Source organism: Cloeon dipterum, chromosome 4 (assembly GCF_949628265.1).
Source record: "Cloeon dipterum chromosome 4, ieCloDipt1.1, whole genome shotgun sequence".
Lineage (NCBI taxonomy): Eukaryota > Metazoa > Arthropoda > Insecta > Ephemeroptera > Baetidae > Cloeon > Cloeon dipterum.
This window is the reverse complement of record NC_088789.1, coordinates 22323332-22337145: the sequence shown is the minus strand read 5'-3', so window position 1 is coordinate 22337145 and position 13814 is coordinate 22323332. Positions and strand designations below refer to the sequence as shown.

The window sequence follows — 13814 nt, the reverse complement described above, 5'->3', positions numbered from 1 at the left end:
ATGGGAGCCCATGCCAATTAAGTAAACAATGATAACCTTTGTCACCCGACTGCTGGCATTCAATGATAGTTCTCAAAACAAGCTGTGATGGAGGACAAACTCGGGATAATAATTTGTCTCCTGGTTTGCTCTGCTGAGGGGTTGCTCTACCCTCAAAATTCGCCCACCAGAGAGATGAGGTCATTGGACGGCTCCTGGAATTTCAGATTATCTCCAAAGAGCCAGCCAAATCTAGGCACCATTGAAAAATGGTTTAGCTGCGAGAGAGACGATGACAAGGTTTTCTAATTGAAATAAGCAAACGCAGGATCAACTTTTTCTGAAGGGGTTTTCAGAAAAATCCAAAGTTTTTGTCATGCCCGTTCCGGCCAGTTTCAACGATATCACGACCAGTGCCGAATTGAGAGATTTCGTCGGGGTGGCTTGGTACCAGAGATCTTTTGAGGTGCCCTCTGCCTGGATGGAAAGTGGTGGGAATTTTTCCACCAGGAGGGTGTCTGTGCGCTTCGGTGGGGTGCACTATAACGCTCAAGTGGTATGAGAGCCTTTTTATCGATTAAAACAACCATTCTAATTTAGTAAAAAGTGGGTAAATGGAGACTTAGTTGTGGAGCACGAAGGTGGTCATTTGCCCTTTGAAGTTGAGATATCAAAAAATCTGAAGAGGACGGGAAATTGCATCACAGTAGCGGTGAACAATACCTTATTTAACCACTCAATTCCTCAAGGAGAAATTTACCGGCCAAACGATACGGATCGGCAAGTTTTTGACAGTTTATACAAATTATTTAAAATTATTTTGTCTATTTTAGTTACCCATTGGACTACTTCACAAACACGTACACTTTCGACTTTTTCAATTACGCCGGCATCCACCGTCCGGTGCATTTACTCTTCTTGCCTAGAATTGGCGTTTCTGACATTTCCGTGAACACCGAGCAATTAACCAGAATTGGGTCTGACTTGGGTCACGGTAGGAGTGGATTAAAATCTTAACGAGCTGACATAATCATTTTTTATCAGCTACATTAAGGTTTCAAATTGAGCTGCCTGACGTGCCTCCATCAAGCAGGAAGAATGGGCTGAGATGCAAGGTAACCCTTTTCGACGCGGAGGAAGTTGCAGAAGCTACCCTTGACATTCCACTAGTGGACGATGGAAAATTGTGCTCTGGCAAAATGCACGTCAAAAATGCCAAATTGTGGTGGCCTATCGGCTCAAGGGAAGAAGCTGGCTACAGGCATAATTTCCAGGTAAAATACATAATTGAGAAATTAAACCAAAAAATTGACGTTAATTAAAAAAAGGTTCAACTTTTGGAAGGAGAAAGTCTGGTTGATCACTACGAACTGCCGTTTGGAATCAGGACGGTCGAATGGGACAGCGATGAAATTTATATAAACCATGAGCCGTTTTATCTGAAAGGCTTGGGCCGACACGAGGACTCTGATGTGCGCTTTGAATCGCAATTTTAAATTCGATTTTCATAAGAGTCTTTGTTCAAAAACAGATCCGAGGCAAAGGGTACGACCCTCCGTTGGCAATAAAGGACCACAACCTGATGCGCTGGCTGGGCGTAAACGGGTATCGCACGTCGCACTACCCTTACGCGGAGGAAATCTTGGAACTCTCCGAAAGATATGGCTTTGTCGTGATCTCTGAAAGCCCTGCTGTTAATTTAGTGTAATAACTGAACTAGTAGCTTTAATCAAATTATTTTAAACTAATTTTTAGTAATTTTGACAACGATCTGTTGGCGAAACACATGGTTGTCATGACCGAGTTGATAGCAAGGGACAAAAACAGGGCTTGTGTCATAATGTGGTCCCTTTCCAACGAAGCTCGCAGTGCTCAACAGCTAGCTGGACAATACTACAAGTAATTTCGCTTTTGAAATGCGATTATTTAATTATCTCCTAATTTTACAGGGAGCTTGCTGCATTTGTCAAGGCGTTGGACACTACTCGCCCGGTGACGATGGTGACAAACGTGAAATTAGAAAAGGACTTGGGTGCTCCCTACATGGACGTTTTGGCAGTTAACAGATACTTCTCCTGGTATTCCGACACCGGAAATTTGCAGCTCATAAAGCAACAAATGATGAATGAAGTGAGAAGCTGGAGAAGCCAGTACAAAAAACCCTTCATTTTGTCAGAATACGGAGCAGACGCACTAGCTGGCTATCATTCAGTAAGTTTTTTTTCCAGGGTTTCATTTCCTTACCACTCAGTTTTCAAGTTTATACTAATTTCTTTTGAAAGAAAAAAACTTCCATTTTTTTGCTGAAAAATTCCAAAGTTTGTGGTTGTAAAGGTTTTGCTTGCAACCCTGGTTTTTTCCTGGACTTATTTCTAAATTTAGTTTATAAAAACAGGACCCTCCGACTTTGTGGACTGAAGATTATCAAGTAGCCTTGATGAAAGAAAATTTTGAGGCTTTTGACCAATTGAGACGGGAAGGTAATTTAGTTGGAGAAATGATTTGGAATTTTGCCGACTTTCAGACAGCTCAAGGTCAGTTTAAATTGATCATTTTTTGTTCAGCATTAAATGGAAAATTTCAAGGATATAAACGAGCCAATGGAAACAAGAAGGGCATCTTTACCAGAGACCGTAAGCCTAAATCAGCAGCTCACGCACTTCGCAAGCGTTATAATTCAATTTTGTAATTAAATAAAATAAAATGCTGTTTATCAAGACAAAATTGCTCAGCTTGAGCATTATATTTAGAAATTAAATCATAAGCATTAAAATCAGCGTTGGACGAACCTGCCATTTCCGGCTCCAGGCACGTACTTGAACGGCAGACTTCGGCACCTTCCCCTGATGAATCAAATTTTAGTTGGAAACGTAAAGAGGTTAAAATAAAAAACCTACTTCACTGGTCTGAAGAACATCCTGTGGGTGTCCATGCTGAACTCTGGGGGCGCGGTGCCCGCACAGCCGAGGGCCTCCAGGAACACGTCAAAGCAAACCATTACGCGCATCATCTGGGCCGACAGCAATCCCCACACCCAGCCAGGCTCAGTAATCAGCTCGCGCCAATGCACGTTTACCTCTTTCTCCATGTCCTAAATATATGAATTTTGAACCATTTGTATAATTGAAAGTTATTTAAAATTGAACTACACTAAATTATGGTTATTAATTTTGTTATTGACACTTAAAAGTAAAGCTTTACAGGCCAACGAATAAGAACATTTTGTATTGTTGGCTAATTATTATTATTATTTATTATTTGTGGAATTTAGCAACAGTTTAAGTAATTGGGATAAATTAAGAGTTAAAATAAAACTTTAGCCAAATTTCTCATAAAAATTAACAGGTTGTCAGTGAGTTTTAGCTTGATTTCAATTCGTCTTGCTGTGATCAATCCAACAGTGTGCGAAATGTGAGGTAAATTTCTCTCCTGGCGAAATAAAATAATCATGATATTCAATAAAGAGACAGCGCTTGTCAATTGATTAGCATGCAAATTTTGGAGCTTTATTTCGCTAATTTAAACGGCAACCTGGGAAAATTTTACCTTCCTCCCATTTTTAAAAAGTATTTAAGTAAAAGTAAAGAGGACGTTTGAAAATTTTTCATTAAATTGATAAATATATTCCTCACCAATTCATGGTACCAAAAAATATTACTTACCCTTATAGCACTACTGTTTCGGGCGTCTATGTCTGTGTTCCAGTGCATTCTAAGGGAAAAAACTGGGGCAACTCTGGGGTAGTCGGGCTTGACCACGATGTAGGCGGTGAGTTTTGCTGTAATGGCCATTAAAATAAAAATAAAATCTAATTTGCAATGAGGATAGGGCTTACCAAAATTGCCATCAGAGTTAAGTCGCGAGAAATTTGCCTTGTAAAACTTGTCTGATTCGTGGACAACGCCTTCTTCAATTAAGTTCTGGTTTGAGGGGATGGTTTCATAATCCTCCCAGGTTATGGATTCCCAAGTCGCTAAATTGCACGCGACTTTGCTTGGGAAAAGACGCTTTTGTGAGGTGTGAACAATCACTTTCCCTCTTTCTGAAAATTATTTAAAATTATTAACTTCTTTCTAAGCATTAATTAATTTTAAATACCAAAGTCCTGAATTTGCTTGCCAAGAGCCATCCTAGCCTTAAACCTGCTTCGGACGGTTCTGATCATTTCCGGAACACACCCTCTAATGACCGCAGGGTCAACCTTCATCACCATAACAGGCTCGCTCTAATTATATTTAAATTATTTGGGGTGCAATCATTTATAAAATAACTGTCATACGTTTGGGGTTTCCGCAAGGAAAGAAAAGCCGCACATTTTCTGGGCCCATTGGTACGGGAACCCCACGTCTTGAACATAGTTGTGGAACGAGTCGAGACCCAAGTCCTTGAGTTGGAAAAAATTTGACGAATTGGGACTGGTTAATCCTGTGTCATTTGGGAACAATTCACTCAGCAGATTGGATGGAGAAATCAGGTCACTGCAAATTCAAATCCCTAATTGCTTCAGGCTCAGGTAGAAAATAATTAACTATACCCAGCGAAACTGCCTTCCAGTTCCTTGTCCATGTTTACGAAGCATTTAACCGTGACTACTTGCAGCTTTATCAGGTAGTTGAACGTCAACGTGATGGAATCTTTATCTAAAAAGGAACAAACAATTGAATAAAAGAAACCTAAATTAGAAATAATAATACATTTCTTGAGTTTGACAAGCAGCTGCACCGATAGTGGATGCTTCTGCAGCAGGGCCTTGCGCTCCTCCTCCTGGCGCACACTTTTCTTGACCCGCCGACTGCGCCGACTCGGCTGAATGAGGTCCTCCAAGTCAGAGTCTGTGTCTTCGTTGTCCTCCTCAACGCGTGAAGATTTCTTGAGTTGGCGGGCCTCCTCCTCGTCTCCCATGATGCTTACCACGATCAGCTTGTCTGAGGCCTCCATGTACGCCTCCAACTGGACAAAAAGCGCGTACAGCGGCTCCGGCAGCAAAACCGCGCTCTTGTGCAGCTTTCGAACTTTGCTGTCTGACATTCCAAGCTGCTCTTGCACCGGGATCATCGCCTGGAATTCAATTTTGATTGGTTTTCTTGATATTTAAATCGGTTTCTAAAATCTGATCCTGTTTTTCAAATAACACTGTCAAAATTGACCAGTCTTGTCAAGTCTATACACCAAATATTGTCAAGATTAAATTAAAATATTTTCATTAGAACAAAAGTTATTTTGCTAATGAGCATAAAATGTGAATTAAACCAAAATTAATTTCCCACCTCCATCAGAGTCTCCAGTTGAGGGCAGATGTTGTCGAGATATTCATTCTTTTTGTTAATATCTGAGGCGACCTCCTCCTTCTCCTTCAACAAAATCTCACTCTTGGCAGCAAGCTGTTTTCGCTGCTCCAGCTCCCACTCCAGCCGGGCCAGACGCTGCAAGTGCGGATCCTTCTCTGTTTCCTCCTAATTTAACAGCCAAAATTAGCTTAAAGAGCAAAAAACTGTACAGGCACATTAATACCTTGCGCGATATACTCGGGGGTGCTTCCTTGTAGAACTCGGGCAGAGGCACCAAATCTATGTCTTTGTCCTCAGACCTGACGATGAATTATTACAAAGGCTGATGACAGTTAAATTTTAATTATTACTTGAACTCGAGGCACTTGGTGACTGCCTTGTGCAGATGCATCGACTCATAGAGCAAATTCTGCAGCTGCAGGTTGTAGCTGTCGACCTGCTGACGAACTTTGCTCAGCATTTCCCTCGAGTTCTTCGTCTTGTACTTTTCAAACCGGTTGATTCTTTTGAGCGTCACAAACAACATGCACACATCAATCCTTTTCTTGCCAATTTCCGCCTTTGCCTGCGAGGAATTATTTGAGAATATTATATTATAATGTACATACCATTCCTTCTTAAATAAAAAAGAGAGAAAACTAATCTACACACCTCTGGAGTATCTTGCTTCTTTAGCTCGCTGATAGATAACATCAGATCCTTTATTTTATTGCAGGTCTCTTTGAATTTGTCGTGGTCCTCATCTGGTTTAGAATTTACGCTGATTTCCTCTTCATGCTCAATCAGGCTCTATAAATGATAAGATGCTTAGAAATTAAAATTTTATTATAATAATTTGATTTAATAGCGTGCACGGAATTAGAGGGCAAAAATCATCTGCCGCGATTTAAATATTCACATTATTATTTGTATAAATTCGAAGAAATGAGGACGAAAAATTCCTAACCTTGTAGACATCCCCTTCAAATTCCTTCTTCGCGGAGGACGGGGGTGCGGCTGCGGCAGGTTTAGCAGTGCCACTTGAAGCAGACTTGGTTGTACCACTCGACGCACTTTTCGCGGAAGCCGGCGGCTCCCCACTAGCCTTAGGGGTTGGTTTGGATGCAGTTTTGGCCGATTTTGCCGGTGGATTATCCGGTTCGTCCTGTGGAGAGTCAATTTTGCGTCGCGACGACGTTCTTTTGGGCAAGTTCTTCTCCGCAGGCTTGCTCTTTTCGTTCACCATGATGCGGTTTCTCAATCTGGACGTCGTAGAGGTAAGAATGTTCGATTTTGGTTAACAAAAAATGGTCATTTCTCTTTGTGAAATAAATCGCAAATGTTAACAAGTCAAACAACATACGCCGGCATGTTTTTGTTCCGTTATGTTGGCACTCAGGCACTGTTGGCACCAGGGTGACAACAATGCAGTTTAGTTTCTAATTTTGCCAAAAGATTGCAGCGGCTTCAGTGCACAATATCATATTCAAATTAGCACTCTTCTGCTTTTATTATTTAAATGTCTCGATTAATCCACTTCACAGGCTCTTTTAAAAATCATAATTTATTGACACCTCTTCCTTGCTGGCAATTTAGAACCAAGTACCCGAACAAAACATGCCTAAGATTTTATAGAAAATTACGACCTGGAATGTCTCGTCAGCTGCGGTGTCCGAGTGGTTAAGGAGTTGGACTTGAAATCCAATGGGTTCTACCCGCACAGGTTCGAATCCTGTCCGCAGCGTACTTTTTGTCATTTTTTTAATATTTTCAAACTTCTTGTAGCATTTTACTGTTTTAAGCAGTAAATGAATAGCCTTATTTACGTAATTACTCAATTTTCTTTGATTATTTCCTGTGATTAAAAAAGCTCCCTACCCTAATTTTGGCACATTATTTTATGTTAAAAATTATTTTCTTTGCCATTATAAACTGTCGAGAATCGCCTATAATTTTTATTAATTAGTTTTTACTCTACAATACACATCCCATCCCAACAATTGGTTTTAATAGCAAACTGGCCAAAAATTTCCCCATTAAACTTTAAAATCCAACATCAAAGGGATCCAAGGAAAATAAGAAGAGGAAGGGAAAATTTGCCACTAAAAGAGGACAATCTTATTCAAAATTTCAGTGTTTCCGCTTGTATTGTGCAGCAAAGAATAATATTATTGATCATTTCTGTAATTTGATGATAAAGTAGTTCCTGTAGAAATTAAATTTAATGCAGCTTGCATTTTAATTTCAACTGAATTTGGACATCCTTGAATGTGTTCCTTTATTTGCATCTACCAATAATTCCCGTTCCTCCTGGAGATATTGTTTGTTCCTTTTCCTAATATATCTGATATTAATTTGCTTTGTCTATTCTCAATTTACATTAAAAATAACAACGTGTGTTATAAATAAATAATGCTTTAAACAAATGAAAAACGCCAGATGTGTAACCATCCGCTATAAATGATTAAAATTATACAAAAATATTGAAAAAATTAAAACCGAATATTTTTATCGTTACAAGAAAATAGACTTGTAAAATAAGAATTAAAAAAAAAACAATGTGACGGGAAGCACGAAATCATTAAAATAAAAAAATGCAAAAAGTCGCTGTGGACAGGATTCGAACCTGTGCGGGCAAAGCCCATTGGATTTCGAGTCCAACTCCTTAACCACTCGGACACCACAGCGTTGAAAGAGGGAGATCAAAAAGACTATTTTGTACTCAAGGTGTGGTCGGCGAGAAATGAGGGCGCATAGTTTCATTTTCCTGCATCTTTATTCAGTTTACAACGGGCTCGTGTGACACAATTTCAATAAATAACTTCTTAACAACTAGATATTTAATTATTATTTGTTAGGATGAGATGTGGGATGTTAGTGATTATGTGTGTTTTTTTGGCCCCAGAATGCGTTTTAAAGCTCATTATTTCATTAAAAAAAATCCTGGAATATATTTACGATACAGCCTTAACATTACAATAATTTTTTAAGACAAAAATAATCCGTAAAAAGTAGCTCTTCTCCGCTTGCAGCGAAAGCAGCGTGAAACTGGTTCGTGATCGTCGATTGTTTTTTGTGGCGCGTTAACTGTTCCCTCACTCACTCTCTCTGCACGTCGTTTGGCAAGCAATGAATGTTAAAATTTTCCCCTATCGCGCTCTGAGCAACTCTATACAGTACTTTGTTGTATTTTCCTTATTTTTGTTAGTCTCCTCCCATCGACGTTTGTCTGAATAATTAATTAAATCATTTTTTATTCGCGCCTGCGATTTCAAACGAATATCCAGGCCCTTGCGTATGAGGCTTTTTCACGAGCTGCCTGATCTTCGAGGGCTTTAATCCTGATTGTGAGTTGGCAGGTGAGCTCTGGATGGGACTGGGGGCGGCTGATTGAGAGAAGTGCGCCAGTTGCGATGCCTTTTGCACCTTCTTCACGGCCTTGGCCACGCTGGCTTTGAAATACTGCGCCTCATTCGACGGCGCTTTTGCTGGCTGCACTTCTTCTGCCGACGCATCGGTTGGCTGAAAAAAAACATTGGAAATTGCAGTAATTAAAATTTGACAAGGGCTGGATTTTTTTGTATTAAAATGCTGTTTTCAACAAATTTTTTTTAGCAAAAATATCGAAATTTGAGGCATGAAAATAGCCGAATTTTAGCCCGGCTGCGGCGGCTGAGTATTTTTTTCCGGTGGCTGACAAAAGTGAAGTGCTTAACAGAGTCTGATATAATACCAGATACTAATTTTTCTCTAGCACTTTTCAATTTTTTCCGACTTTTTGATCGGTTGCTGGCCTGGTTGGCTCAGCTTAATGGTGGCTAGCGGCTGACCACCAAAAATTGCTTGCTGGCTGATTGTGAGACATCTACTTTAATTAGCATGAAAGTCCATCACTGTCAACCAAATGCACAACAATATTTGTGCATTTTCTTAGTCTCTTTCCCCCAAGTTGTTTGAAAGCTAGCAACTGACACGAAAATTACTAATAATCTCCCATGCGCAAAATTAATTGGTCAGGCTCGGTCTTACTATTTATTTTCGATTACAATCCGACCAAATTTAACGAAATCACTACCAAAACAAGAAAATTGTGATTTTAAGCCCAATTACTTTTGATAAAAACCCCATCATGAAGGTAATGGCCAAAATGGTTAAATCTCAACTTATTTCTAAAACCAACTACTTTTTAAACAGCAAATTTTTTAATAAATTGAAAATCTGACTGTAAATAAAATTTTAAAAATATCTTAAATGGACTGAAAGTGTTAATTGTTTTAGTACGATTATCCCCCTAGCTTAAGAAGTGATTTCGTCAGTTTAAGATGACTTTTGTCTTCGATTTTAGTGACGCTAGAGTCTAAAAATTGCGTGTTATTCATGCTTATTTGATATTTTGTCTTAAAGAAAATGAGATGGACAGAAAAATACGAGTCAACCGCCTTAAAATCTCGAATAATTAGAATAACGATTATTTTGGAAGAGCGTCAGATAAGATTTGAAATTACCTGGGCAGCATAATAGACCTGATGTTGTCTAGGGACGTCCTGTTCGGTGAACGGAATGGGCTGACCATTATAAACAGCACCTGTTTCTTCAGGACGGCCCTGAAACACAAAATTTCAAAATAAATTAACATATTTTCAACGATCTAAACGTAAAATTAAAAAAATGTAGTGATGCTGTCACCAAAACTTATTGATGGAAAATTTCCAAAATTACGTCCAAAACAGCCGTTTTGGATTTTAACTATTAAAAACCTATTGATAATTTACCTGTTGGGAGTAGTAAGCGCTCAGGTCAGCGTGTTGCTGCTTGAAAGGGGTCGAGGAAAGTTGGGAGAACGTGTAGCTGGACGGCCTGCTGGACGGCTGGCTTTGATGGTGGCTGCTGGTTTGATGCGCGAAAGTCTGTCCTGCGTAGGCTGACTGCTGTTGAAGATAAGCAGCAACCTCGGCAGGGCTCAGGGTGGGTTCCCTTACTGCTGCGGCCGGGATGGCCGAAGAGGGCTTGGCGAGCGCGCCAGGCTGTTGCTGTTGTTGTTGTTGTTGTTGCTGCTGCTGCTGCTGGTTGACTGCTTGGTAGAACGAATTCAGCTGGACCGGGGTCAAGCTGGCCGTCTTGTAGTCCTCAGAGGGGTTGATGTGGAAGTAGACAGGCTGTTGGCCTTCTTTGGGTGGGAAGAACTCGCTCAGGTCGAGCAGCTGGATGCCCTGGGCGCCCTTGATTTGCGGCAACACCTGGCTCTGCAGCACGGCTTGCAGGTTCACCTTTCCATTTGGAGGTCGTCCAGCCACCAATTGTGGCTGATCCTGCTGCTGCTGCTGCTGCTGGTGGTAGGCCTGCTGGAAGGCCTGTTGGAAGTTCATGGCGTTGGGCTGTTGGTACGCGGACTGCTGGAAAACGGCGTGCGGCGCGACCGTCGGCTGGACCTGCAATTGTGGCTGGGCTTGCGCTTGCGGCTGCACGCCGATGCCAGGGTGGCCGTGCGGGTGGTACTGCACCGCCTGCTGCTGTTGAAGTTGTTGGTGCTGGAAGGCCACTCCTGGGGCGTAGCCACGGATCGGCTGCTGGTTGGGGACAGGCTCATGGATGGCCGGGCCGTAAGCTTGCTGGACGCCTGCGTACTGTGGCTGAGCCTGCACGAAGGACGGCGGCTGGGCGTAGTGAGAGCCGTAGTAGACCTCCTCGGACGCCTGCTGTTTGTTCGGGACAGATGCTTCAACCTGCTGCGGCAGCTTGCTCTGCTTGAACCTCTGGAAATCCTGCTGGCGGCTCGGCTGGGCAGCCTGGCTCTGATCCTTTCCAGGGTAGTTGAAGGAGAAGTGCTGGTGGGGGCTGCCATACTGCGCGTACAGAGCGCCGATGTCCACACCGTGGTTCTGCTGTTTTGGAACGAATTGCGGCCCGAAGAATCCGGTCAGGTCGAGGTTTTCGGGCTGGAAGAGGGCACTGTACGGAGCAGGATCGAACGAGTTGTGTACCCTGGTGGCCGACGCGTCGGAAACAGCGGCTGCCCTTGGCGGCTTGCTTGACTCAGGTCGCCTGGCAAACGCCGCGCTCACCTGGAACCAGACAAAATTGTTTTTAAGCTGGGTTGAATAAAATAGCGGAGAATTTGATTCCGAAATTGGGAAGACACACTCGAGCAACACAAATGAAAATGTAAGAAATTATAAAATTTAGGTGTAGTGCGAGGAAATAAGTTCGATATCTTTCAAAATTTAAATGACGGAATAAATAATAATTTTCTTCAATTTTCCATTTCAAATATTTTTAGCTATCTTCCAATTTACACCTATATCCGTGGAATTATAGGAAAATTTTGTGCTACTAACTGTTCAGAAAAAAATTGAGTGGACTGCACACTGTTCTGGTAGCGGTAAAAAAACCTGCTTGTAATGCAGGAGTAAATCGCCTGAACTAGAATTACGTGCGGAATAGTTTCCTTTATTTGGATTTCAGCCAAGGAATCTAACCCGAATTGTCACTGCAAACCGTTGCGCTGAATAGCAAATTAAGAGGTGAAAGAGAAGCTCCCTGTCATTCGTTTTTAAATTCAGGTGAAAGGACTGAAGCTAAACCGGAATTTAATTGGAAGGCACTTATCTTAACAATTTACGCGGTGGATAAAATTAGCCTGCTTTTATCTAAATCGAAAACAAACAGCGCGCGAATTACACTTTCCCCTTTTCAGCCTGCATCGAAAACCAGCAGCAGCAGCAGCTTAATATAGCAGCTTGTCGAAGTAGCTTATCAGTATAGGCTAATACATACTGCATAATGGTCCCCCATTGTAGAGGCTGTGTGTATTTCACTTTTTCACAACTTTCATTTGAGGAAACGAGCCCCTTCGGTTTCGCTTATAGATGAATGCACCTCGCTGAGAGGCAACGCGAAATACTTAATTGTGAGAGAACAAGCAGCAGGACATTATGCTGCGACTAATGCTCGGGAATGCTTTTGTATTTATTTATTTTTTGGTTGAACCGAGAGAGCTTTGTATTAATTTATTCGCCTTTTCCTTGATTAATTTTACATTTAGTTTGAGGATGATATTCATCGCACTTTCCTCATCTACCATTTAATTTTTATTATCTCTCATTTCCTGGAAAGCATTTATTGTGTTTTAAAGACACTTAATAGGTGATAGGCAATAAAATCGGATTTTTTGTTCATTAATACACCCAAAGAGATTGGATTCTTAATTTTAAAATTAAATAATGAAGATTTTAACGTCTTTTGCTAAATTTAAATAGCGAAAAATTTGAAATCATATGCGTGAAATTTGAGCTTAATTAATATAATAAAAGAGCTAAATTCTTGAAAAAATTGTGCTGACGTGAGTAAGTGGTTTTTCTGTGAATTATTAATGTTATTACGCCCTCGTAACACTTTGCTTATCATCAAAATCTCGTGACTCGCAAATTCGTCACTGGACGTCATATGCAATAATGCACAAAAGTGCCGTAACCAAACAATGACGAAACAGGAATACTTCCCACAATTAACCAAATCTCGACCTGCATTTTGAGAGCATAAGTGTAACAAAATGATAAAAAATACAATTTAAAATTTCACGGACGTGCTGCATGCTCGTGAATTGATTTGAAACATCAATCGAAAAGCGAATTAATACTTAGAATCGAAACCGAGAAGCTCAAGCTAAGATCTAAAATTAAATCCAGGTGCTTTTCAGTGAAAATTAATTAAAAAAGCGAGCAAGAAAGCGAAGCAGAAGGTGAATTAAAATTGGTCGAGTGCTACTTGTGCTGGACAATGGTCCTGCCGTTAGCCAAAAACGCGCGCACGGTGCATCTGTCGCCTCTTTTGCTGGCCCACTTACTTCTAAATCCGAGTACACATATAAACACATAGAACACGAACAGGAGGCACAGGAGGCAATACTGACCAGCAGAAGCACCAACAGCCTGGCGGAGAACATGGTGCGCACTGACTGCCTCTGCTCTGCAGCTTGCCCCTTTTATGCCTTCGCTTTGGCGGGACACCTTTTTGAAAGTCATCCGCGCTCGCACACCGTCCGTCGCCTCCGCCTCTAACTATATTTATTGCCCGTAAATGCGAACTTTTTATTATTTGGCACGAATTAATACAGACGCACATCCGTTTTTCCTCACCAATTAATATACATAGAACTTTTGAGGAATGGAGAACACATATTTTACTATTTTTCTTTTTAATCTAACTGTCATAAGTGTGCAAGCCAAAACTAGGACTTGCTCGCAACTCAAGGAAAAATATCATGATTGGATTGTTATGATTTTGATTAGTTTTTTGTTCTAAAGAATGTTTCCATATTTTTTATTCTAGACCACAGTTATAACATGATTTATTATAGATTAGGAGAATATTATAAATTATTTTATTGAAAAACTTCATGTTAAACAGTTTTATTTCCACAGACTAATTAATTTAACCAAAACAATAAATCAATACCGAACTGAATGGATTTTTTTTTATTAAAAAGCAACGAGAAGAATTATATTTAGAGGGCCTAATAAGTTGAAATTAAGATTTTGTTGCATTCGGTGTGGCATAAATGACTAAAAA

At 40.7% G+C, this 13814-nt stretch overlaps 3 protein-coding genes and 2 non-coding genes across 5 annotated transcripts; 2 read left to right on the top strand and 3 right to left on the bottom strand.

Annotated features, from left to right (window-relative positions):
* The first annotated feature begins 72 nt into the window (after positions 1-72).
* LOC135944221 (beta-glucuronidase-like) lies at positions 73-2702 on the top strand. Its single transcript, XM_065491030.1, has 11 exons — positions 73-279; positions 326-535; positions 587-759; positions 813-973; positions 1024-1253; positions 1308-1451; positions 1511-1683; positions 1735-1878; positions 1929-2190; positions 2375-2513; positions 2565-2702. Exons 1-11 carry the CDS (start codon positions 88-90, stop codon positions 2666-2668), a joined length of 1932 nt encoding a protein of 643 aa, XP_065347102.1. The 5' UTR covers positions 73-87; the 3' UTR covers positions 2669-2702.
* On the bottom strand, positions 2689-6609 carry thoc5 (THO complex 5). Its single transcript, XM_065491029.1, has 13 exons — positions 6214-6609; positions 5919-6056; positions 5618-5832; positions 5491-5566; positions 5247-5432; positions 4674-5037; positions 4514-4619; positions 4259-4457; positions 4078-4204; positions 3815-4021; positions 3642-3757; positions 2877-3070; positions 2689-2822 (listed from the first exon to the last, which is right to left on the bottom strand). The coding sequence occupies exons 1-13, from the start codon at positions 6490-6492 to the stop codon at positions 2753-2755; spliced, it is 2277 nt and encodes a 758-aa protein (XP_065347101.1). The 5' UTR covers positions 6493-6609; the 3' UTR covers positions 2689-2752.
* A 299-nt stretch (positions 6610-6908) lies between these two features.
* On the top strand, positions 6909-6990 carry TRNAS-UGA (transfer RNA serine (anticodon UGA)). Its single transcript has one exon. It is a non-coding gene; the product is annotated as a tRNA-Ser (tRNA).
* Positions 6991-7851: 861 nt separating this feature from the next.
* On the bottom strand, positions 7852-7933 carry TRNAS-CGA (transfer RNA serine (anticodon CGA)). Its single transcript has one exon. It is a non-coding gene; the product is annotated as a tRNA-Ser (tRNA).
* A 70-nt stretch (positions 7934-8003) lies between these two features.
* Positions 8004-13267, bottom strand: LOC135943333 (mediator of RNA polymerase II transcription subunit 15-like). Its single transcript, XM_065489811.1, has 4 exons — positions 13156-13267; positions 10019-11308; positions 9752-9850; positions 8004-8768 (listed from the first exon to the last, which is right to left on the bottom strand). Exons 1-4 carry the CDS (start codon positions 13186-13188, stop codon positions 8493-8495), a joined length of 1698 nt encoding a protein of 565 aa, XP_065345883.1. The 5' UTR covers positions 13189-13267; the 3' UTR covers positions 8004-8492.
* Between the last annotated feature and the right edge of the window lie 547 nt (positions 13268-13814).

What these genes read in the sequence shown, in the direction of transcription:
- thoc5 (XM_065491029.1), bottom strand. Translation starts at nt 6,492, where the DNA reads ATGGTGAACGAAAAGAGCAAGCCTGCGGAGAAGAACTTGCCCAAAAGA. An exon ending in CTGGAAGGCAGTTTCGCTGG is followed by an intron (nt 4,458 to 4,513) that starts GTATAGTTAATT and finishes TTGAATTTGCAG; the next exon opens with TGACCTGATTTCTCCATCCA. An exon ending in GAAACAGTAGTGCTATAAGG is followed by an intron (nt 3,071 to 3,641) that starts GTAAGTAATATT and finishes TCATATATTTAG; the next exon opens with GACATGGAGAAAGAGGTAAA.
- LOC135944221 (XM_065491030.1), top strand. Translation starts at nt 88, where the DNA reads ATGGAGGACAAACTCGGGATAATAATTTGTCTCCTGGTTTGCTCTGCT. An exon ending in GCGAGAGAGACGATGACAAG is followed by an intron (nt 280 to 325) that starts GTTTTCTAATTG and finishes CTTTTTCTGAAG; the next exon opens with GGGTTTTCAGAAAAATCCAA. An exon ending in TGCACTATAACGCTCAAGTG is followed by an intron (nt 536 to 586) that starts GTATGAGAGCCT and finishes TTTAGTAAAAAG; the next exon opens with TGGGTAAATGGAGACTTAGT.
- LOC135943333 (XM_065489811.1), bottom strand. Translation starts at nt 13,188, where the DNA reads ATGTTCTCCGCCAGGCTGTTGGTGCTTCTGCTG. An exon ending in GCGCTTACTACTCCCAACAG is followed by an intron (nt 9,851 to 10,018) that starts GTAAATTATCAA and finishes TTTGTGTTTCAG; the next exon opens with GGCCGTCCTGAAGAAACAGG. An exon ending in AGGTCTATTATGCTGCCCAG is followed by an intron (nt 8,769 to 9,751) that starts GTAATTTCAAAT and finishes GTTTTTTTTCAG; the next exon opens with CCAACCGATGCGTCGGCAGA.